Genomic DNA, 19,270 nt, shown 5'->3' on the forward strand with positions numbered 1-19,270 from the left:
AAACTGAAACTTCTTCCCCCCTCCCTTTTTGCCACCAGATCAAGTCTTCTTGGGCCCAAATCCACCCCACCCCAACAGAAAGACGGTCTCCAATAGGCTGAGTCAACCATTTACCCCACTGGAAGAAAATGTATGCCACCATGCTGGCCCTTCCTCTCATTTGAAGGGCATCCCCCATAAACAACCTTTAACTGCCCTGGTGATCTAGTACCTCTTACAGGAAGGAGCTGTCATATTTGCTCCTGCCCCCGCCAATTCCTTAATAACTATGACTATTGAGAGCTCTCACTGATGAGGCCTAGTCTTTTGGGAGAGGAAGGGAAGGTGCAGTGCCAGCAGCCTGGGACAGCCAAAGCGCCCGTCCACCTACCAGTCTTGCGCTCCCAGCCAGGGCTTCTGAGCGCCGTCGCCCCAGCCAATCGTCGGCCGCCTTGGTCTGGGCCACTCCACGGCGCTAGGCGGCCGCAGCCCATGCCGCTGTCATGCCAACCCGCCGCCGAGCTGTCTTTCCGCCTCTGCCGGCGGGGACCACCAGGGCCTGGGTGCGGCGGGGAAGGGGAGACTTGCTTGGCCAGGGCCGGCCGAATCCCAGGCCTGCTCTCCTTCCCCTAAGTGCCGGCCCATCACGCCACACTCGTGCCGCCACATCCCGACAGATCAGGGAACACGCGGCGCGAGTGCGCATACGCGCTTAGCATTTTATTATTATAGATATATATATGTGTGTGTACAGTGTGTGTATGTGTATATATATATATATAGTACACATACAGTGCATAAACATGCACTGCAGTGTATAAACATAATAACTTGATGGCAGATAAAGGCCAAATAGCCCATCTAGTTTGCCCATCCACAGTAACCATTATCTCGTTCTCTCTATCTGAGAGATCCCATGTGCAGATTACCCGGCATTGCCTGGATATTTATTTATCTCAAAATGTCCCACCCCCCACATGTCCCACGGGAATGTCCCTCTCTATGGGGCTGAATTTGGACTTAAATGGCATCGGGAGTGTCTGTAATCATCTCTGTGAGCCTGAAAACTATGGTTTAGACCAGAGGTGTCCAACTTTTTGGCTTCCCTGGGCCGAATTGGGTGAAAATTTTTTTCTGGGACCGCACAAATACTAACACTAGCTGATGAGCAAAAAAAGGGTTGAGCAGGTCCCAAATTTCCAATCACTAATATAGAAGATATACGTATCTAATAATAAAATTTCATTAAAGGAACCCTGTGGAGAGGAACCCAAAAAAGCAGTAATACTTACCCTGACTGAGTGATCCTCCACGTATACCACTGACAGTGGGAGTAGCCAGTGGCGTACCAAGGGGGGGGGGGAAGAACAGTCTGCTCCGGGTGCATGCTTCAAGGGGGTGCACAGCCAGCCAGATCTGAAACATCCCACGCTGCTCAAAATGGCACCTCAGTGCGGCTGCCGTACTTATTCCAGAGCAGAGTTGGCAGTCGCGCTGAAGTGCAGGAAGGTCCCGCGTTGACTACTTCTGCTGCCTTTGCTCCGGAAGAGGTAAATGACGTCGGGGTGGGGGTGAACCGACAGCTGCATTCATCGCAAGACCTTGCCGCAAATCCTTGCATCTGCCGGCCCAGCCTCCCTCTGACATCACTTACCTCTTCCGGAGCAGAGGCAGCAGAAGTAGTCATCGCGGGACCTTGCTGATTTGGATGGAGAGAGAAAGGAGCATAGCAGGGTGGTGGAAGGAGAAAAAGGGGGTCAGGGTGGTAAGGAAGGGTGTGGAGGGTGAGAAAGCAGGTCAGGGTGGTAAGGAAGGGTGTGGAAGGTGAGAAAGAAGGTCAGGATGGTATGGAAGCATGGTGGAGGGAGAGAAATTGGGAAGATGCTGATAGAATTGCAGGGAAAGGGGAAAGAAACATAAGGGGGAAGGATACTGTATGGAATTGGGTTGGAGGGAGAGAAAGGGGGCAGATACTGATGGAAGTGGGGGGAAGGGAGAGGAGAGAGTAAAATGCCAGACCATGGAGGTGTGGGAGAGGAGAGAGATGCCAGCCCATTGGAGGAGGGAAGGGAAGAAAATGGATGCCAGACCAATGGGGGTAAAGGGAGAGATGGAAGGGGGAGGTGTAAAGTTTCTGGAAGGGGAAGATGCCATATAGAAGATGCCATATAGAAGATGCCATATAGAAGAGGCAGAGAGAGGGTAGACAGTGGATGAAAGGAAGAGAGTGACAAGAAGATGAGGAAAGCAGAAACCAGAGAAGACAAGGTAGAAAAAAATTATATTTATTTATTTATTTTTGCTTTAGGGGAGATGCATTGTTATTTCTGTGGTGTTGCATTGTATGAGGAGTCCAGCTTCTTGATGCTTCAGTTTAACCTTTGTCTACGTATTTTTATTCTATCTCCCCATTTACAAAACTGTAGAGCGTTTTTTAGTGTTGGCATCTGAGCTGTTACCACCATGGCTAAAAACCACACTACAGTTTTGTAAAATGGGGAGGGGTTAGTTTGTGATTACAGATTCCATACTAGGCGAAGGTGTTTTCTGTGTTCAGTGTGTTCGAAAAGACATGGTTTTCTGTTAGGATTGACTGTGCAGGATTGATCTGTACTAGTCTGGCTTGTTTAGTTTTACAGTGGATGTATTGATGTACTGCTTACTGCAATATGTAAGATGCTGCCTTTTCCTAGGTACCCTCTTGTGTGACGTGTGGATTGTTACTAAAAATCATGTTTTTCATACAGATGGGGGGGGGGGGTGAAAAAATGATGGGCCCCGGGTATCACATATGCTAGGTATCCAATAAAGACCCAGATATTATGAAAACTCAAAGTGTACTAAGATAAACACTTTCAATATAAAGTGTGGTAATGTCCAATAATGTAAAACAAGCACAGTATAAGCCAACTCGTTCAAAAATGAAGGAAAAAGCCTCAGAAAGAGCCCACCCACATCACCAAAACGGCTCAAAGAGGCGGTCGAGCAGTCACCTCACCGGCAAAAAACCTTCATTACATGTTAATGCCTTATGCTGTGCTGTGCTTTTCCAATATAAATATAAATATAAGGATAGAGGAAATCTGTCCACTTATCTTCGCTGATCCGTACACCAACGATGGCCAGCGTTTCACAATTTAATGCTGCCTCAGGGTGTATCTTGACCGATCAGGCTTCTTTTCAAAACGGACGCCAAAAACATCTCAGACTCAGAGGCAGCATGAAATTAAGTTCATATGAAAAAGAAAAGTTTATATAATAATAATAATAATTTATTTTGTATACCATCATACCCAGGGAGTTCAAGGCGGTTCACAACAGATAGATGAATTACATACAGTGCAATTAAAAAAAAAAATAAATGAAGAAGAAGAACATAACAAGGCAATCGTAGGATCAAATTCGTTTACATTAACAATTTAGGTGAGGGAAGGGCTAAATATGGAGTACATACAGTGTGTGCTGTAATAGAATACAATTGAGTTTAAGAGAAGGGGGGAACAAAGCATATTAGATGGAAAGGGGGGGAGCAACAATCTTAGAAGGGGGGCGGGCAGAAAAGTAAAGAAAGAGGTGAGGAGCGTTGAGGAGGGGGGAAAGGGGAGCATTAAGGGTTTGGTCTATTGCAAAGAAGGGTTTTGATCTGTTTTCTAATGTGGAGAAGGGGAAATGTTAAGGCAGAAGAGGGGAGCGTTAAGGATTTGGTCCGTTGAAAAGTAGAGTTTTGAGCTTTTTTCTAAAGTGGAGGTATGAAGAGGTGTCAAGTATAATTTGGGCGAGCCATGAATTTAGTTTGGCCACTTGAAAAGAGAAGGTACAACAAAAAGCAACATATATCAGCCCAGTGTCTAAATCACTACATTGGTTTTCTGCATCATAATGAATTAGTTTTGAAGTCTTATGGCTGATGTAGAAATGTATTTATCAACAAGTTCCTAGGAGTAGCCTAGTGGTAGAGCACTACCCTCTGCACCCAGAGGTTGTGGGATTGAATCCCAGGGCTGTTCTTTGTGACCCCGGGTAAGTAACTTAATTCTCCATTTCCCCATATACAAAATAAGTACCTTATATATGTAAATTGCTTTGAGTGTAGCTACAAGTCTCAATCCCTTTCCCTTTGTATTTATCTGTTTTTTTAAATCATTATATACTTGGTTGACATTTACCTACAACGGGTCTTAATGGAGCGTAAGACCCTTTCTTGAAGATGCCTTCACTTTGCAATATGCTGTCCCTGTTTTTAAATGCTGTGACTGATGTTAAATCATTTTGAAAGCAATGTAAGGTATGGCTGTTTAAACGTTATGACTGAAATGGTTGGTAATGTTTATGCATGTTTTATTTGTTTTGAACCACTTCACAGTCTTCCTGGAAAAGGCAGCAAATAACCTTGTTAAATATATAAATCAATATTTTTTTTAGGTAAATAAAACAATATTCTCCTCAGGCTGTGGGAGTCTACAAATCAGCATTTTAGGGATTTCCATTGTACTTTGGAATAATACTGAGATCTGTTCTGTAGCAGTTGGGGGTAGCTGAGTGCTTTCTACCGTTATTAGTGGAGGAAAGAACAATGATGGTGGGATTGAGAAATGCAACAATTTTTGGTAGCTCGTGAACAGAAGTGAGATTTCTTTTCTTTTTCTTTCTTTTTTCATTTATTGATGAGGAATTAGGGTAGGAATGTCAAAATGTCCTAATTTTAGTTGGGAATGATTTGGGTTCTATGGAACTCAACCCATTTCTTTGTTTTTCCTTAATATTTAACTGATAAATAAGCAATATGTTTCCCCTTCTAGTGGGCTTGTAAAGGATTGTTTTTTTGTATTATTTGTTGTATTGGAAATTTGTATGGAAACCTTTTTTTCTTTGATATCTTTATGATATTGTAAATGTATTAAATCCAAATAAAAAAAAAAAGAGAGAGAAATGTCTATTTTATGTATCAATATTTGTTTCTAATGCTTGTTTTCTGTTTGTTTTCCTTGTCTGCATTCAGTTTATTCCCATGCCTGTGCTCTATGGTGTGTTCCTCTACATGGGAGTCGCCTCTCTTAATGGAGTGCAGGTAAGTTCCCATGACAGCTCAGCTCACTTAAGTGCTTACAGCAATCCTTCCCAGAGAACCTTGGCATGATGACTGTAATCATTAACCGACAGTAAATATTTCTTCTTCTCGCTGCCTGCCCCTGCCTTTCGTTCATGTGAACAGTCTCCAAAAGAAGTCCATCAAGGTTGCCAGGTGTTTACAAAGATATGACATGAATGTCGCTTTTTGTGGGAGGTTGAAAGACATTTTTCAGGAAAACAACAAACACCATTCCTTCTAAGCCAGTGGTCTCAAACTCATGGCCCGGGGGCCATATGCGGCCTGCCAGGTACTATTTTGAGGCCCTCGGTATGTTTATTATAATCACAAAAGTAAAATAAAGCAGTTTATTGATCATATGTCTCTTTAGCTACAAATGACAATATTATTATTAAGACTTAGCCAAAAGGAAAGATTTATAAACTATAAAGAGCTTTTACCTCATGCAAAATTGTATTTTCTTTAATAAGACATTAACTATTTTTTCTGAGGCCCTCCAAATACCTTCAAATCCAAAATGTGGCCCTGCAAAGGGTTTGAGTTTAAGACCACTGTTCTAAGCGATGCCTTTTATCTTGAAAACAAACAGCACAATCTTATAATGTGTGTGGAAGCTGGATTAAACACATTTCTGTTCACTCACTGACAGTAGCAATAGTGAGAGCAGTGTTCACTTTGCCACCACAGACTCATTTAACATTCCAGGACCTCTGACTGAGACATCTATGAACCCATGAGCCAAATCAGCTTAGTGTGATTTATATTGTACAATATAATTCCCTTTGTATATGAACGAACATTTATTGTTAAAACACTAAACAAAGCCTTGTCCATTATAAATAATTGCAGGGAGGTTGAAAAGGCTTCCTTTTTTTTCTGCGTGTTGCTCTTTGGAGCCTTTCCAGCATTGGTGGTATTTCAGTATCAATTTGACTATTCTGTGACTGTTTTTCTTTTGTTCGGTTTAGAATTGTGTTATCCCAGTGGTCTCAAACTCATGGCCTGGAGACCACATGTGGGCCGCCAGCTACTATTTTGAGGCCCTTGGTATGTTTATCAAAATCACAAAAGTAAAATAAAACAGTTTCTTGATCATATATCTCTTTAGCTATAAATGACAATATTATTATTAAGTTTTAGCCAAAAGGAAAGATTTATAAACTATAAAGAGTTTTACCTCATGCAAAATTGTCATTTCTTTAATAAGACATTAACTATTTTTTCTGAGGCCCTCCAAGTACCTACAAATCCAAAATGTGGCCCTGCAAAGGGTTTGAGTTTGCAACCACTGTGCTATCCACTTTAGATAAAAATCTCAAATTGGGAAACACAAACGTATTACAAAATACAAATTATACAGATGGGGATAATTTCATAAAAACCTGTTCCAGGTGTAAATCCTCTTCTGTATGCAATAAAAACGACTTTTATAAAACTCTGTAGGCCGCATACATATATTAGAACTGCAATGGGGGATAGACCAAAAGGTCTATCAAGTCCAGCATCCTGTTTCCAACAGTAGCCAAACCAAGTCACAAGTACTTGGCAGAATTCCTAAAGTAAATAGTTTTCATGCTGTTTGTCCCAGGGATAAGCTGTGGCTTTCCCCAAGTCTGCCTTGTTAATAATGTTTATGGTTTCCTCCAGGAACCTGTCCAAACCTTTTTTTTAAACCTAGCTATGCTAACTGCCTTTACCATTTTCTCCAGCGATGACTTTAGGAGTGTGATTATGTGCCAACATAGTACATTAGAGTACAGTACAGTATGATTATGTTCTTCATAGTACATTACAGTATTCATTTCAAGGGAGCAGGACCGGGTATTGCAGTCCTTGGATGTGCGTTGGATCCTGTTGCAGTATTTAGAAGTCACGAATGAGTTTTGTGTCTCTGACCATCTGTTTGTACTGGTGGGTCCTGCCCACAAGGGAAGGTGGACTTCCACGGCCACCATTTCTAGGTGGATCCATATGGCTATTTTCTTGGCTTACATAGCGGCTGGTAAGAAGCCCCCCCCCCCATCGGTGTGGGCTCATTCTACCAGAGGCATCCATATGTGTTTAATACTTTGTCTTGAGGGTCCCTAGTTCCAGGGCCCCCTTCCGTCATTGCAGGCTGTGTCTCCTTATAACGCTGTTATTTTATTGTTCAGGTTCCTCATGTTTTAATGACCTGTTTAAATTGTTCAGAAATTGTTCTGTTTCATGTTATGAGCAGATTAGACTTATTGGTTGAGGAGTATCCCTGTGCCCCTCTTTTGCCTTTGTCCTCTACAGATGTTTCTGGCTGCTTTGTCACAAACTGGATTCCTGGAGGGCGGTCATGTGGTAAGAGGGGAGGGGCTCAAGACTCTGTATAATGAGCTCCCTACAAGCTATCTGGCGACCATAGAAAAATAACCCACTACTGCAGGAATAGAGTGTGTGTTTAGAAGAAAGAAGATTAGCAAAGTTAAGAACCTAATCTTTCACTCTCACATTCTGTTTGCTTTCTTGCAAACTGAGCAGAGGATTTCAACATACTAACCATGATGTCGTCTAGATTATTTTCCTGGGTGGTTCTTTCTAATGTGGAGTCTAGATAAAATAGTGCAGTTGCTGTACTAGTCCATTTTAAAGGTAATGCATAGAAATAAATCAACAACAAAAGATAAAATGATACTGTTTTTTATTGGACTAACAATGATTAACTTTAAAGGCAATTCTACCTTCTTCAGATCAGAAATGAGCAAGAAAATGACAATATTCTTCTGACCTGAAGAAGGCATTTTTCCTCATTCTATAAATGGCCCCTAAAGATAGGCGAATACAAAACAAAGGGAACAAATCCCCCACGTAAAATCCAACAAAGAAAGAACAAGTGGAGAGTGGGATAGAACATGTCAAACTTGAGACAAACAATCTTTTATTTCTATAAACTCAAAATAAAGAAACACATGAATAAAAAGTCCTATAAACTTGATGTCCTTATATTTTGGGTTTGGCGGCCTGCCTCAGGGGTATGACTAATGGTCTAGGAGCAAGGTAGCTAGGCTTAAGTCTCAACTCCAGACTAGCAGGTCCAAGTCATATCTTTTTCAAGACCAAGACAGCTTGGCACCCTGCACATCCCCAGAACATGTGTTGTCAACTGGGACAAACAAAAGGTCCATCAAGCCTAGTATTCTATTTCCAAAAGACCAATGGATTTAGTGTGCCACCAGCCGGAAAGTTTGCGAGACACTGATATAGAGAATGCCTCCATATGCCGCATACAAACTTACAGTATAGCAATTAGGGCAAATGCATATGTAAGTAGTGCATGCTTCTGCATTTATGCTTGAAAAGAGTATATAAATGCAAGGGTACCTTTTATAGAATATTCCCATTAGTTACTGGTGTTAAATAAAGTGTGTCATGCAGTCACTGCTGCTGCTACTGTGAGAGTATTCTATAAGGAGGTACCTAGTTTTAGATAGCAGACAAGTTCCTTAATGGTCCCTTATAGAATACCAACTCAAGGAAGAGTGTTTTCCATGCTTGCCATGGGTGGAGTTTAAATAGAGCAAGGGTGGAGTACAAAGATATGTGTGTAAATGATAGGATTATTTCATTGTATGAGCATTCATGCCTAAATCCAGGCTTGGGCATTTATAACAGTTTTAGGATTGGTACATGTGATCACACCTTAATATACCGTATTTTCACGCAAATAACACGCACCCGTATAAAACGCGCACACGTGTATAGCGCGCAGAAATCACGATGATAAGCACAAAAACTTTGGTATAACGCGCTCACGATTATACCGCGCATGCTGCCCGACTCTCCGTTCACCCCCCTGACTTCCGTGCACTGCCCCGCCTCTCCGTGCGCTGTCCCGACTCTCCGTTCACCCCCCCTGACTTCCGTGCACTGCCCCGCCTCTCCGTGCGCTGTCCCGACTCTCCGTTCACCCCCCCTGACTTCCATGCACTGCCCTGACTTTCCGTGCGCTGTCCCGACTCTCCGTTCACCCCCCCTGACTTCCGTGCACTGCCCTGACTTTCCGTGCGCTGTCCCGACTCTCCGTTCACCCCCCTGACTTCCGTGCACTGCCCCGCCTCTCCGTGCGCTGTCCCGACTCTCCGTTCACCCCCCCCCCGACGTCCGATTCATCCCCCCCCCGGCAGGACCATTCGCACCCCCACCCCGAAGGACCGCCGACTCCCCGACAATATCGGGCCAGGAGGGAGCCCAAACCCTCCTGGCCACGGCGACCCCCTACCCCCACCCCGCACTACATTACGGGCAGGAGGGATCCCAGGCCCTCCTGCCCTCGACGCAAACCCCCCTCCCCCCCAACGACCGCCCCCCCCAAGAACCTCCGACCGCTCCCCCAGCCGACCCGCGACCCCCCTGGCGACCCCCACGACCCCCCCACCCCCCTTCCCCGTACCTTTGGTAGTTGGGCCAGAAGGGAGCCCAAACCCTCCTGGCCACGGCGACCCCCTAACCCCACCCCGCACTACATTACGGGCAGGAGGGATCCCAGGCCCTCCTGCCCTCGACGCAAACCCCCCTCCCCCCCAACGACCGCCCCCCCCAAGAACCTCCGACCGCTCCCCCAGCCGACCCGCGACCCCCCTGGCGACCCCCACGACCCCCCCACCCCCCTTCCCCGTACCTTTGGTAGTTGGCCGGACAGACGGGAGCCAAACCCGCCTGTCCGGCAGGCAGCCAACGAAGGAATGAGGCCGGATTGGCCCATCCGTCCTAAAGCTCCGCCTACTGGTGGGGCCTAAGGCGCGTGGGCCAATCAGAATAGGCCCTGGAGCCTTAGGTCCCACCTGGGGGCGCGGCCTGAGGCACATGGGCCCAACCCGACCATGTGCCTCAGGCCGCGCCCCCAGGTGGGACCTAAGGCTCCAGGGCCTATTCTGATTGGCCCACGCGCCTTAGGCCCCACCAGTAGGCGGAGCTTTAGGACGGATGGGCCAATCCGGCCTCATTCCTTCGTTGGCTGCCTGCCGGACAGGCGGGTTTGGCTCCCGTCTGTCCGGCCAACTTCCAAAGGTACGGGGAAGGGGGGTGGGGGGGTCGTGGGGGTCGGCCAGGGGGGTCGCGGGTCGGCTGGGGGGGCGGTCGGAGGTTCTTGGGGGGGGACGGTCGTTGGGGGGGAGGGGGGTTTGCGTCGAGGGCAGGAGGGCCTGGGATCCCTCCTGCCCGTAATGTAGTGCGGGGTGGGGTTAGGGGGTCGCCGTGGCCAGGAGGGTTTGGGCTCCCTTCTGGCCCGATATTGTCGGGAAGTCGGCGGTCCTTCGGGGTGGGGGTGCGAGTGGTCCTGCCGGGGGGGGGGATGTATCGGACGTCGGGGAGTCGGCCGGGCAAGAGGGCTTGGGCTCCCTCTTGCTCCGATCGTGGATGCGGGTGCGGGTGGGAGCGCGTGCGAGTGGTCGTTCGGGGTGGGGGTGCGAGTGGTCCTGCTGGGGGGGTGAATCGGGCGTCGGGCGGGGTGGGAACTATGTTTGAAAACTTTCGTATACCGCGCTCACGCATATAACGCGCGAGGGGTATGCGCGGTAGGTAAAAACGCGTATAACGCGCGCGTTATATGCGTGAAAATACGGTACTCTCATTTTCAGTCACTTCCATTTCTTTACTGTAAAGAAAAGTCAACAACTTATTTTAACTTGTTTAATATTAAGTTCTTTTAGTTTGTATGTTTACCCTAACTTTGTAACTTATAGATGTACATCGCTTAAAACCTGGAATAGGCAATTTATCAAATCTTATAATAAACTTGGAAACTTGGAAACTAGAATAACCTTAAAATAAGCACTATTTATAGTGAGTGAGTGACCTGATATAAATACTGGTATAAAGGCACATGCCAAAGTTCCAGTGATATGCACATGACTTTCAGTATTCTGGTAAGTTGTACACGAAATTGTACACCCCACCCAGACACCACCCATGTGTGCATACACCTCCAAACGACATGCTATCAAAGAAATGGATGTAGTTACCAAATAGCATTTAGGCAGTAAATTGATATATGTGTGCACCTACAAGCATGTATGTATACTACTACCTCAAACATTTACTTATATAACTAGCTCCTACTTTATAGAATTAACCCCTAAGAGCCAGAATCTATAAATGGCGCTCAGATAGGGGCACTGGAAAAGATCAGTGCTAAACATGGTTCCTTTATACAATCATGCTTACTTCTACTGCCATTTATTGCACGTTTTAAGATATGTGTGCGTTTCGGCAGTGAAATCAAATTTGGTATAATATAAATCCCAGGGTAAATGTTTAGTGTAGTCCCTGCTCTTTAATAAGCCTATACTAAACATAAATTATCTGAATAGTTGCTGAAAATTGCCATTGTTCAGATAATTTTTCTGTTATGCTCATGATTTGCCCTCTCTTTATTTTTCTGAATTTTTGGCCTCATGCAATCCATCTAGAAGCTGAAAATTCACAGCAAAGCAAGTTATACACTCACCAGCCGCTGGAGAATATTTAACTTGCTTTGAATATCAGCTCATTAGATTTTTAAACATGAAGCCATTTGATTCTCTGAGGGTATTTTTCATATTGGCTCTGTTTCACCTAATGTCCCAGAAATCAAAGACAACCAGTGACTTTAAAAAGTGTGTGTAGTGCAATAGAATGGTATTGTCTCAAATAATCATCTGTCTGTAAAACCTCACAGATTTCACAAAATTTTTCTCACATCACAATAGTACTTAAATTAAGTTCAGAACACTATGCTCAACAATAAAAACAAAACATACTTAAATTCAAATCTAATTTGACATCTCCCCCCCACAAAAAAAGTGGCAAATCCACCTGTCAAGCAACACAACCCTAAGACTAATCTATTCACTGAAAAAATACGTCCACATCACAGAGGCATACCACAACTCACACTGGCTCCCAATACAAGCCAGAGTACAATTCAAATTCCACTGCCTACTATTTAAAACTTTAAACGGAGACAGCCCAACCTACTGGAACAATCAACTAATTCAATCCACCTCAACCAGACACAGGAGAACCCACACACTATTCACACACCCGCTAACCAAAAATGTCGAACAAAGAAAAATGTATGACAGCCTACTGGCCACCAGAGCAGCGAAACTGGACAGACAAATCACCAATCTGCTGATCTCGACCACAGACTACAAAACCTTCAACAAAGAAACAAAAACCCTACTCTTCAAAAAATACATAAAACCATTATAATACCACCAGACATGTCCCAAGCTTCACCTGAAATACTATCTACTCCTTAGCAAATTAGAAAATGTTCAGACTATTCTTTAACCTATTCCTATCGTGTGTTCCGGATGACGGGACATTCCAAAAATGTCATTGCCATCTTATGTCCCATGGCATGGGACATACAGTACACCTTCTACTTATCATTTGTCCCATCTATTTATTACCAAGTAGTTCAGAATCTGAGTTGGATAATGATTCGGACTTTGATGCAGAAAATGTAGCAGGCAGTAGCGATAATTACGATTGGAACCAGCGTAACGTAACATTTATTACGATAGGAAAAGGTTAAAGTTCTTAATATCATAACAATTCTTATGTAATCCGCCTTGAACCGCAAGGTAATGGCGGAATAGAAATCACTAATGTAATGGAGCATACACCTGGTGGAATAACACATAAACTTATACAGTAGGCTGCTACAGTAGTTTAGTGGATGTCATAAGCTACGTAATAGCACATGAGCCACTTATCTTTCAAAAATCAGATTTAGTCAAGACATCTCTAGTTGCATCCTTCTGTCCAGAAAAGCTTAGTGACCTTCATTTCCTTATGAAAAACAGAAAGCTTTCAGTGCAACCAAGTGCATCAGCATCTGAAGCATCAATCCCCAAGGACCAAGTTTCCAAGTTTATTTAATCTTTGATATACAGTTTATCAAAAGCATACCTAAATTGTTTACAATTATCAAAATATTGTTACCATAAAACAAAAACTTAAAAGTAAAAAGTGGAGGGGATGATAGAACAAATAGACTTACTGGAACAAAAAGGAAAAATAAAAAAGGAAAGAGCTTAAATACAATGAGAAAATAAAATCTTAAAAGGGAGGGAATAAATGGAGGAGCTTTTAGCACATTAGGGTGGGGGTCACTTCAAAAGAAGGATTTCTGTTCGGTACTGCTGACTAGAGAATGACACGGGGAAAAAATCTGTCTCCGTCACTGCACCGTCCCTGGCCCACCATCCTCTGCACCGCCCCGTCACCGCTGTTCTCTTCACTGCCCCGTCACCATCACCGCCATCCCTTTCACCGCCCCTGCCATCCCAGTCACTGCCCCGTCACCGTCCCCGTAGCATCCATATAAGCCTCAGTACTGCGAAACACCATGAAAACAGAAGAGAGTCCTGCCACTACTACTACTGCACTGAGAATCTGTTTCAGTGCCTCTGCCCTGTAATAAAAACAGAACATAAAATAAATCAATTGACTTATCCTCCCTTGCAATGACGTGTCCCCCATGTTCACCTATAGCTCGAATCAGGTCAATTGTGCACACTAAAAATGCAGTAGGATCTGGAACGTGAGCAAAGGCAGGCAGTGATACAAAAACAGTAGACACCCGACCGATTGCAGCGTTCCGCCATCTCCCTTCCTCCACCTCACCTTAGATGTAGAGTATGCCAGCTTTCTTTTTCGCCCAGCCGCATGCGCGGCTGCTCATTTGTTCAATATTCTCCTCTGACGCAACTGGAAACAGGAAGTTGCAAGAGAGGAGAAGATTGAACTACTCCGTGCGCGTGCGGATGGGCGAAAAAGAAAGCCGGCATACTCTATATCAGTGTTTTTCAACCTTTTTACACCCGTGGACCAGCAGAAATAAAAGAATTATTTTGTAGACCGGCAAACTACTAGGACTAAAATTTTAAAACCCTGTTTCCGCCCCATCTCCGCAAGCTCAGTCACCTCAGTAACTATAGAAAAATAGACAAATATTGTGCAAACTATAGACAGCAGATATAAATTCTCAAAACTGACACATTTTGATCACTAAATTGAAAATAAAATCATTTTTCCTACCTTTGCTGTCTGGTGATTGATTTCATGAGTCTCTGGTTGCGTTTCCTTCTGTCTGTGTATCCTTTCTTTCTTTCTGCACTCAGGCCCAAGAATTGTCCCTTTCTATTCCCTCCCTCTTTCCTTCCTATGTTCTTAGTGCCCCCGGTGCCTCCTTCCCATGTCCTTAGTGCCCCCGGTGCCTCCTTCCCATGTCTTTAGTGCCCCCAGTGCCTCCTTCCCATGTCCTTAGTGCCCCTTCCTGTCTTTAGTGCCCTCAGTGCCTCCTTCCCATGTCTTTAGTGCCCCAGTGCCTCCTTCCCATGTCCTTAGTGCCCCTTCCTGTCTTTAGTGCCCCCAGTGCCTCCTTCCCATGTCTTTAGTGCCCCAGTGCCTCCTTCCCATGTCCTTAGTGCCCCTTCCTGTCTTTAGTGCCCCCAGTGCCTCCTTCCCATGTCTTTAGTGCCCCAGTACCTCCTTCCCATGTCCTTAGTGCCCCTTTCTGTCTTTAGTGCCCAAGTACCTTCTTCCCATGTCCTTAGTGCCCCTTTCTGTCTTTAGTGCCCCTAGTGCCTCCTTCCCATGTCTTTAGTGCCCCTAGTGCCTCCTTCCTATGTCCCTCTCACTGCCTCCCCTCTGGCCTCGGTCTGGGTTTACAAATAATTTTTTTTGAGGAATGGTGTCTATTGTAATAAAACCCTATGGGGCTTGGGTCACTATAGGGTTTCTGGGTTTCCGCTCATTGAGCAAAAGTTTAAATAAATCAGTATCTAAGCTGGCTATCAACTACTGCCTGACTTGATTGCATTACACCAAAGTTGGCCATCTTCAGCATGCTTTTTTTTGTGTATATATACATATACATACACTCTCTAAAGAAAATGTTCTAGCTCACAATGACTAGGCATTTGACAATGCATCCGGTCGCTGTCCATCAAGTTCAAGTTTATTAAATTTTGATTTTACGCAATAGCAAATATTTCAATGCGTATTACATAATTGTAATGTACAATAGAAACCAGGGATGACAAATACAAATACAAATAAGACAAAATACAGACTAATCATTATGTTCTATTAATACAAATTGAAACATGTAGGTAAAAGGTGGAAATACAATTTAAATAATTTATAATATTAATAAAAAAGAGAAAAAAAAAAAAAAGGGAACAATTAAGGTTTGTACATAAGGGTAGGGGAGGTGTAATATTAGGAATAATTAATCGGTTTAATATTAGAAAAATTTTAATATAAAGAGTGTAAGAAGATCCAGATTAATATTAATGATAATTTGATAGAAAAGAAAAAAAGAGAATTAAGATTAAAAACACCTATAGTTTCTATATTGATGTTCTGCTCATTTAATTCCTTAAAGAACAAGTATTGTGTTTATTACGATTACTATCTATGTATTGAATGCATCTTTATAAAGAATGCTTTTCAGACCTCGTTTGAATTTGATTAGTGATGTTTCGTTCCATAAGTAAATAGGTAAATTGTTCCACAGTTGGGGTGCTTGTACAGAAAATATAGTTGTTCTTCTTGTCCCAATTATTTTTAAAGAAGGAATAGTTAGTAGGTTTTGTTGCGTTGATCTCAGCGTCCTTAATGAAGAGTAAGGGATTAGTAATCTGTCCAGAAATAATGGCTCGTGTGTTTGTTGGATTTTAAATGTTAATAATGCGATTTTAAACGTAATTCTGTGTATAATAGGTAGCCAGTGTGCATCTTGTAAGAGAGGTGTAACATGATCATATTTTTTTGAGTTTGTTATAATTTTTATAGCTGTATTTTGTATTATTTGTAGTCTTCTTATTTCTTTATGAGTTATGCCGCAGTATAAAGAATTACAATAATCTAACCTAGAAATGATTAGGGAGTGGATGAGAATATTAAGTGCTTCTGGTTTAAGAACTTTTGTTATTGATCTGATAAGTCGCAATTTGTTGAAACAGTTTTTGACAACTGTACTAATTTGATTATGATAGCTTAATTCTTGGTCCAAGGTTACTCCCAATATTTTTGTTTTATTTACTTGTTGAAGGGGAATATCGTTTAATATTATCTGAGATGAAAATTGTTCTTTGAGATCTTTTTTCCAGGGGAAAAACATCACTGAAGATTTTGTTGGATTCAGCACTAACATATTATCTTTAAGCCATTGGCTTATTTGTGTTAACTTGTTATTTATGGATATTATCTCATTTGAGTCTAATGGGTTTAAAGGGTGAAGCAATTGTATATCATCTGCATATGCAAATGTAGAAAATCCAATAGATTGACTAAGCGTCAGTAGAGGAGCCAAAAAAATATTAAATAAAAGCGGTGAAAGAATTGAACCTTGTGGAATTCCAAATGAATTGGTGAAATTATTAGATGTTGAATTATTAAACACTACTTTTGCTGAGCGATCTTGAAAATATGATTTAAGCCAGTCTAGCACCTGTCCTGAAATGCCAATTGAAGAAAGTCTGTTAATTAGTAAATGATGATCTATAGTGTCAAATGCTGCGGATAAATCAAGTGAAATCAGAATTATTGATTTATGGTGATCTAAATGGTATTGTATGTTGGTTGTAAGTCCTATCATTGAGTGTTCGGTTGAGTGATTTGCTCTGAATCCAGTTTGATTTGGGTGTAGTATATGTGTTTTTTCAATAAAATTAGTTAACTGATTAAAAACGACTTTTTCTATTAATTTAGTGAGGAATGGCAAATTGGCTATTGGGCGATAATTTGATATTTCCGAGGTTGATTCTTTGGGATTTTTTATTTTTGGTCGTATAATAGCTTCTTTCCATTCTTTAGGAATGTACCCTATAGTTAAGCTTGATTCTATCATGCATCGGATAAAAGAGCCAAAGAAAGAAAAATGTCGTTTCAATATAAAAGGGGAAATAGTATGAATATCTGTTCCTTTTGTGTTAATTTTTCCTAGAAGAGATTTAAGATCCTCAATGGAGAGTATAATGAAATTTGTGCATTTGGAAGTAGGTATTGTTTGTATTTGTGCTTCTTCTTGGTTAAAATTTGTATTTATTTTAATGTTGCTTCTTATTTTATATATTTTATTTATAAAATAATCAGCAAGATTTTGTGCGCTAGGTTTAGTTTGTATGGATGGATCTTCTATAATTTTGGGTACTGTAAGCTGTTTTAGGATATTATAGAGAGCAGATGAATTTTTTGCATTCGTTATTTTATTTGAATAATGTGTAGTTTTTGCTTCATTTATTTTGTTTTTATAATACTGCATTTGTTGTTTATTTGATTTGATGTTGTCTAGATTTAGTATGTCTCCATTTCCTTTCTTCAGATCTGAGTTGTTTTTTAATTAATAATAGTTCATCTGTAAACCAAGGATTTACAGATCTATTTTATGCCACATTCCAATGGCTACACTAAATAAACTAGCTTCTCTGCACTTAAGTAGTAGAATGACTGAACTTTCTCACAATCTTCGCACAGCTCTCACGAACGTAGTGGGAGAGGCTGACGCCCGGAGGCATCCGCAGGGGCAGCCAATGAGGCCACCCGAAGCGAGGCCGAATCTCAAGCGAGCAACCCCCAGCCGCACAAAAATAACCCGCTCTGAGGCTTAAAGGTGGAAGTTCTCAAGTTTCCGACGTCCCAAAACTATCCGGTGCAAGCCCTGCCCCCCCTCCCCTCCCTGCCGGCTCCTACTCCCAGGGAGGCTCGGCGCCGGAAGTCTTCTTTCCGACTCAATTCTGAAGTCGGAGAGGACATTTTGGGCCAGCCAGCAGTGATTGGCTGGCCCAGAACGTCCTCGCCGACGTAAGAATTGACGTCGGAAAGACTTCCTGTCAGCTTTAGCGATGAACTGAGAGCAGGGGAAAAAGAGAGGCTTTTTTTTTTTTTTCCATGCGGACAGGCAGAAATTCAACCGGTGCTCTTCATCAAAGGTGAGGTGAAGGGAGGGAGAGAGATGGCCGGGTGGGGACCGCGCGATCCTTGGTTGCCTCACCGCGGAGACAAGTCCATTCACCGCTCCACGGGGCGGTGAATGGCCTTGTCCCCGTCCCCGCAGAGGCCACTATTTTTTCTTCCCCGTTTTGGCGGGTTACCCGCGGCTAAACGCGGCTAGCCGCGGGTAACTGCCACCGTGTCATTCTCTACTGCTGAATGCATAGAAGCCGTTAGGGCTGTAAGTGAATGAAATCAAAGTGAGTAGGCGTCTTTAAAAAGGAATGTTTTTAGTTTACATTTTGAATTTTTCAAGAGATGTTTAAAATCTGACAGAAGGGCGTTCCATAACGTGGGGGCAGTGACTGAGAAAATAGTTTTGTGGGTAGAATCGAGAAATAGTTCACGAATAGAGGGGACAGAAAATAGCTTTTGAGAAGTGGAACGCAGATTCCGGGAAGGGGCATATGGAATGAGAAATTTGTCAATAAATGCGGGTGAATTGGACTGCTTGGTTTTAAATGTTAACAAGTGTTTTGTAAGTGATGCGATGATGAATGGGTAACCAGTGAGCTTTGAGCAAGAGGGAGGTCACATGGTCAAATTTTTTAGCTTTGTAGATGAGTTTGACTGCGGTGTTTTGTAATAGTAGAAGCCAGCAAATTTCCTTTTGTGTAATACCTTGGTACAAGGTATTGCAATAGTCAATGTTGAAGATAACAAAGGAGTGAATCAGGGTGTTGATGGAGGAGGGATCTAGTAAGGAAAGGACCTTGGAACAGCACCACATTCTTGGATTGCATCATCTCTGAAGGGATATAACTATCTTTGGAATTGAGCTTCAGTAGAGGCCATCAGGACTTACTGACTTTGAATTCTCACTGAAGAATGTGAAGGATTCAATTGATTCAGCATTAAGGGATTCCACTGCCAAGTGCCAGGAGATAGAGGGCAATAGAGTGATTGTAAATGGTGATTAAAATGTATTTGTTATTGCTATCTCCACATTAAAGATAAGTGGTGGGAGTTTTTGTTTACTATTGCAGTAGAGTATAGGGTGGAGCATTGCTGTAAAAGTAATGTATATCTTTAGTTGCATGAAAGATATGCACGTTTTCTGAAGGTCCCCCATTCCCACATATATTTTTGTGATTATCAGTGTTTTGAATTTCTTAAGGATTATTGTTTTCCAGAAACATTAGCATTTGCACTGTACTGTTGGTATACAAGCTTCAAGAGAAGGCATAG

General features: G+C 42.8%; 1 protein-coding gene across 7 annotated transcripts in view; it reads left to right on the forward strand.

Moving 5' to 3' along the window:
* Positions 1–19,270, forward strand: part of SLC4A4 (solute carrier family 4 member 4) — a 534,858-nt gene that overhangs the window by 490,936 nt on the left and 24,652 nt on the right. For all 7 annotated transcript variants that reach the window (XM_033961203.1, XM_033961239.1, XM_033961185.1 and 4 more), the window contains one exon: positions 4,979–5,047. In XM_033961203.1, coding sequence (XP_033817094.1) covers positions 4,979–5,047 — 69 coding nt within the window. The remainder of the gene's footprint in view (positions 1–4,978; positions 5,048–19,270) is intronic.

This window comes from Geotrypetes seraphini, chromosome 1, assembly GCF_902459505.1.
Source record: "Geotrypetes seraphini chromosome 1, aGeoSer1.1, whole genome shotgun sequence".
Taxonomy (NCBI): domain Eukaryota; kingdom Metazoa; phylum Chordata; class Amphibia; order Gymnophiona; family Dermophiidae; genus Geotrypetes; species Geotrypetes seraphini.